Here is a 6,069-nt window from a genome sequence, read left to right on the forward strand (position 1 = left end):
GCAGAACTCATGCGTCTCGCACGCTGGTTCTTGCCATCGCCCTTTGGGAAGGGAGTCCTCTTGCTGGGCATTTTTGCCCCAGCAGGGACCCTGGCATAGCAGCGAGCCATCATATGGCCGCGCTTGCCGCATTTAAAACAGACCACGTCTGCATTGCCCAACTCCATAGGAGTGGCATCTGTCCTCTCGGCCGACGGCTTATACCAAGCTGTCGCCGAGGCACTGTTGTAGGATTGCTCCTCAACTAAGGCAATTTGGATTGCCTCTTCCATCGTCGACGGCACCTTTCTGAAAAGGGCCTGTCGCGATGGGCCATGCCGTAGTCCGTTCATAAACGTGGGCACCTTAATGTGCTCCGGAATCGGACCTACGGTTATGGATGCGGACAGCGAGCGCATCTCTTGCACATACTCTTGCAGAGATCGCTTCGCCTGTCGCGCCCCAAAGAAGCGCGCCTGAAGCAACACTTCGTTGTTCGGCGGCTGGTACATGGCGCGAATCTTATCCTTAAAGATCGCCCATGAGGGGAACGCTTTTCTGTCCGCCATAAGCGCCGAGTAAGCCCACTCTGAGGCCTTACCGCGCAGATGCGACATAGCGTACGACACCATCCGGCTGTCGTCCTCGATGAGCTGGGCGACACCACATTGCTCCACGGCTAAAAGCCAGTGGACAATCGTGTGCGCCGCAGTTCCATCGAACTTGGGCGGGTCCATCCGAATGGGCCTCGGCTGATGCGGCCGGGCAGAGAGCATCTCAACAGTCCTGTTGAGAGCCTCGCTCCGAGCCTGCTCATGCCTCAGCTCATCCTGAGTCTGAGTGACGGACTCCGCCGCAGCATGGCTCTGTGCCTCGGACGCGGCCCTCCGCTGTCCGAGCACAAATGCCTCAAACTGCTCCAACTGAGCAACATGTTGCTCAGGAGGACTACCCAGGAGCCTGGCCAGGGCTTGTTCACCAAGTCCCTGCGCCATTAGCCCTGCCACCTCCCGATGATGTTCGGAGAGGTGGGGAAAATGAGCCCAATCAATGTTGAGGCTCATCCTCACGTACACACGCAGAGATGCGGGTCGTGGGAAGGATTTCAAGTGCTACCAAGTGTAGGCGGGCACGTCGTAATGCGGCCACGCTCTACTTAGCACACACCCTAGCACAGCGAGGAAGCGGTTTGCACCTGCTTCTCTTGCGTGCAGTGAGGTAGTTGTGGTGGGCGCGCAAGCGACCTCACCCAACACACTAAGAACTCTGGTGAAGTGACGTCACGGGAGCGGTAATCCGTCTCCTCGTGCGCACTTACCAAGTAGGTAGTAAATTTCAGACTGATTTATATTTAATAGAATTAAATACAAATACCTATTTTTACCAATTAAAATGATATCTCTATAGATATCATTTAATATGTATTGCGAGCGTATCTTTATAGATACCTCGCGTAACTGATGACGCTAGCCGTCATCATGGATGACGCTGGGCGTCATCCCTCCTAATGTGAATGCACCCATGTGCATCACATCCACAAGGGTTGGTCACAAATGTGCACCACACCCGAGTGTTGGGTCTAATTACTATTATTTAGTAATTGACCATCCCCTTAAGTACTAAATGTACTTAATGGGGACTGTGTAACATTAGGGCAACTCTAGCCCGTTACAAATTAAGTTAGCATTCACAAGATAGAAAGAAGAGATACTTAATTATATTAATACAGTTTTCATTTAACCCTCTTTACGCAAGAGAAGCAGGTGCAAACCGCTTCCTCGCTGTGCTAGGGTGTGTGCTAAGTAGAACGTGGCCGCATTGCGACGTGCCCGTCTACAGAAGCAGTGCGAAGTGGGCTTGTACTGAAGCAGTACAAGTCGTAGTGCCCCGTTACAATGGATCTTGGATGACACTAGCCGTCCCCCCCTTAATGTGAATGCACCTATGTGCATCACATACACAAGGGTGGGTTACTTTTGCACCACACCCAAGTGGCAGGTTTAAGTATTTCACTTGACGTAATTGACCATCCCTTTAAGAACACTCTGTGTACTTAACGGGTTTGTGTTACGTGCATGATAACTTTAGCATGTTTCACTTGTACTTAATGAGTCTGATATTTTCGTCTAAATTTCTTTATACACGGAAGAAGAAAAAGTGATCAGTTTAAACTATAGTTAAGAATTGGACAATCCATCAATCATAAATTACCAACCCAAAAGTGCTAACAACCATGGCTTCCGCTACCAAAGCCGCTACTTTCGTCGCCTCGTCCCCTTGCTTTGCCGCCCTCCGCAACGTGCAGGTGACATCTTCACTAGTCGAAGGGTCAGCTAAGAAGTACATTGGCACACACAATGGCACCTTCCACTGTGACGAAGCATTGGCCGTGTCAATGCTGAAATTGTTGCCAAAATTTGCATCTCACGACATCCTGCGCACTCGTGACGAGGCTAAACTCGCCCAATGCGAAATTATCGTAGATGTAGGCAGTAATTACGATCCGAGCACTTTGCGATTCGATCACCATCAGCGAAGTTTTACGGGTACGTTCGATGGGCGTAACACGAAGCTGTCAAGCGCCGGTCTCGTGTATAAGCACTTTGGCCGCGAGATTATTCAGCATATTGCGGCCCCTACCACGCTCGACGATTCTACACTTGATATTTTGCATGTCAAGGCGTATAAAAATTTCATTGAGCACATTGACGGCATTGACAATGGCGTCGAGGTGGCTACTGCTCCTGAGGGTGCTATGCTGACGTACAACTATCAGGTTTCGACGAGCTTAAGCAGCCGTGTAAGTTACTTAAATCCGCGCTGGAACGAAGACCAGAGCGAACAGTGCGTGAATGAGCAATTTCTACAGGCTATGTACATGACGATCACGGAATTCACGGACGCAATCCACGATCTTGTCCACTCGTGGCTGCCCGCCCACGAAATTGTGGAAAAAGCCGTGGCCAATCGATTTCAGACGCATGCATCGGGTGAAATTGTGTTCTTTCCGGAGTATTGTCCGTGGAAGTCGCACTTGCACGACCTCGAAGAGAAGCTCTTGATAGTTGGTCAAATTAAATTTGTGCTCTACAACGACGCGACGGGTAACATGACGCGCGTGCAAGCGATAAATGTCGAGCCAGGCTCGTTTTCTCTACGCAAGGGATTGTTGCCGGCTTGGCGCAGTCTTCGTGACGACGAACTCTCGCGAGTAGCGGGCATTGAGGGCTGCACATTTGTGCACAATGCCGGGTTTATCGGCGGCAATCGCACGTATTCGGGCGCGCTTGAAATGGCAGTCAAGTCGCTAAACAACACTTTGAAGTAACAAACATAAAATTAGCTGCGCAACTTGGGATAAATGCAGCAACACAGTAGGTCTAATGTTGCTAAAATAAACAACACCCTGTCTAATTCGGTAAATTGAAATTTCGCCCCCCATTTTGAGAATTTCAGCGCAAATGGCGGACGAGGAGATAGCACCGACAAACACCGGTACGACTCTAAATATCAAAGAGACATCTCGGAGTTGCATTTGGCGGACTGTAGCATACTTAATAACTTTGATAACCAGCAGCCACAATCAAAACGCAACCAACGCAGCAGAAGGCCGTGGTGCGTGGTCGATACGCCAAGTTTAATGGCTCAATGGACGTGATGCTTCTCGAGGCGTTGCAAATGAACAATCCATTCACGGCAAAGCACGGCACAAGACTGCAGATGTGGCAAAATGTAGCTGAGGCAGTCGGCATGCAAGTGTTTAAGAATCCTGGAGCGTTTTCGTGGCACACGTGTCGGTTAGTGGGTTCTGCGATCCACAGCATTGTAAGGATAATATTGTCTTATTAGTCGTTTTTGTTCCTTTTGCAGTGATCGAGTTACGGCGCTGATGAAAATGTATACGGATGGAAAGCACGACAAGTTATTTAAACACGGAACGATGGAGGAAAACGCGCGAAAAGAGACAATTCTGCGCGAAATCAACGAGACCCTACTTCGAAAAAACCACAAGATGGCAGGCCAAGCAGTGGTTGGGGCTGTCAGTAAAGAAACGCTTCCAGGGACAAGAAATGAGGGCAATGAATTGAAATCAGGTGAGATAATCTCGACGCCTGTAACGCAAAAACGACGCAAGTTGGATAATGCCAGTAGTGGCAAAGAATCTGCAATTTCTGACGAGGACGATAGCAGTAGCGATATCTTCCGTGCACGTATTTTGGAACTAATCGAGAGCAAAATTCAGTTTGACATGGATCAGCGACAGAAAGAAACGGAATTTCGAGAACAGGAGTTTGAGCTGCAAAAGCGATTCCTCGAGTATTTACAGTCGAAATAAAATGGCGTGGAGGTTGCTATTGTAAAGCTGCCTGGAACATTGATGTGACCGCTCGAACCTATTAAGTAGATTTATATTTGCAGAAGGTAGACTCCCAGATGCGTTGTTATTCTTGGAAGCATTTGATAGTTGCGTCGAGTGCGTAGCTTTGCAGCCTGTCTGATTTATTTTGAGTATTTTGACACATTTACGCAATTTTTTAAAAAAAAGCGGTCACGTAGTCATATCTTATGTCGTTCTATAAACTTTTAGTATGGCTTTGCAGGTACGTTATCTGTAATAGGGCAGTGCCGACTTGTACTGTTTCAGTGCGAGTGATCCCTCACGTCACTTCACGTACACTAGTACGTGCAAAGGATGACTCTCTTTAAAACACTTGCTTTAAAGAGGGTTAAAGATAAATATGTATTTAGTATAATTAAGTTCTTCTGTTTCTATCTATTTAGTGATGACTTGATTATAAACTATTACAAAACATGCAAAAAATCTTATCTGTCTCTCTCTTTGCGCGCGTCCAGTGTCGTGCCAAAACTTGGGCATTGTGCCTTACGTTGCGCGATCCATATGTCTTTGGGTCGCTAGAGGCTTTTAAACCCGGCTCAAACAGACGTTTGATGTAACGGGGCACTGCGACTTGTACTGTTTCAGTACAAGTCCACTTCACACTGCTTCAGATGTGCGTGCTTCTGCTCAGCACATACGAGCCTTAGCTAGTTGGTCCACGTAAAGCCCAGTACATTGAAACACGTTGATTACGGTGTTCATGCAAGGTCTTACGGATGGACCCGTAAAGACTCACCTTTTCCGCTTGGAACTGGATACGCTTGAAGAAGCAACATCCGTTGCGGAATAGGAGGACTTTATCTTGAGACAGGCTCAAGCTAGTTCGTCATCGTATGGTCCTCCAAGACGACACGAGCTAGGAGGTCCAGAACCAATGGACCTCTCTTAAGTCGAAAGCGATAGACCTCGCTTTTCGAGCAATAAGCGATCGCAGAAATGCCATCGCTGCCAAAAATTAGGACACTACGCTCATGAGTGTAGTGCCCCACGTCCAGCACCAAAAGGTACTGAACGTAATTTTGGACCGTATGCCAAAAAGGGCAACGGTCGCGGGTCCGACGTTGTTGCGAAATCGCAACAGCGAGGCGGACCGCCAAAAAATGGTCGGGGTCAGTTGGGGCGCAATGCCCTACTGATCCAGCAACCTCAAGAGAATTTGCAAATCTCTTGACTAAAGTTGCTCCAGACACACAATCATTATGTGTCTCTGCACCTGGTGATGAGGTATACCTCATCACCTTGAAGTTAAAAGCGACAAATGATTTGTCACTTAGAGCCCTAGTGGACTGCGGAGCGTCGAATAACTTTATTCGTCGCCAGTCACTAGAGGGTCGTAGGCTCAAATATGTTGAGCGCGACATCCCTCCAACGAGGATGACGGTGCGTCTAGCGACAGGCGCATCGATAACAGTAATGAAACGCGTAGTGAAATTTCACTACACGTTAAGAGATTTACAGTATGATGATGATTTCATCGTACTGGATTTGGATGACAAATTTGATGTCATCCTAGGTTTACCTTGGCTCAGAAAATACGAGCCAAGGATCAGCTGGCAGCATCGATCCGTAAAGATGCCTGCCACTTGTTCATCAGATGGCCATCTGATGAACGTCTTGGAGCGTCCACAAGCGTGTGGATGTACTACGAGTGAGTGCGATGGCCTCACTTGTGGTACGGTCGTTAGTACAAC

The 6,069-nt window shown here is 48.2% G+C and overlaps 2 protein-coding genes across 2 annotated transcripts; both read left to right on the forward strand.

The window, feature by feature from the left end:
* Positions 1 to 2,212: 2,212 nt before the first annotated feature.
* Positions 2,213 to 3,307, forward strand: CCR75_009686 (uncharacterized protein; the record flags this gene model as incomplete). Its single annotated transcript, XM_067967725.1, has 1 exon — positions 2,213 to 3,307. One exon carries the CDS (start codon positions 2,213 to 2,215, stop codon positions 3,305 to 3,307), a length of 1,095 nt encoding a protein of 364 aa, XP_067814262.1.
* A 133-nt stretch (positions 3,308 to 3,440) lies between these two features.
* On the forward strand, positions 3,441 to 4,595 carry CCR75_009685 (uncharacterized protein; the record flags this gene model as incomplete). The annotated part of the gene is made up of 3 exons (XM_067967724.1): positions 3,441 to 3,474; positions 3,557 to 3,776; positions 3,850 to 4,595. The coding sequence occupies 3 exons, from the start codon at positions 3,441 to 3,443 to the stop codon at positions 4,313 to 4,315; spliced, it is 720 nt and encodes a 239-aa protein (XP_067814263.1). The 3' UTR covers positions 4,316 to 4,595.
* Positions 4,596 to 6,069: the final 1,474 nt, after the last annotated feature.

The sequence above is a fragment of the Bremia lactucae genome, linkage group LG9, assembly GCF_004359215.1.
Source record: "Bremia lactucae strain SF5 linkage group LG9, whole genome shotgun sequence".
Lineage (NCBI taxonomy): Eukaryota > Oomycota > Peronosporomycetes > Peronosporales > Peronosporaceae > Bremia > Bremia lactucae.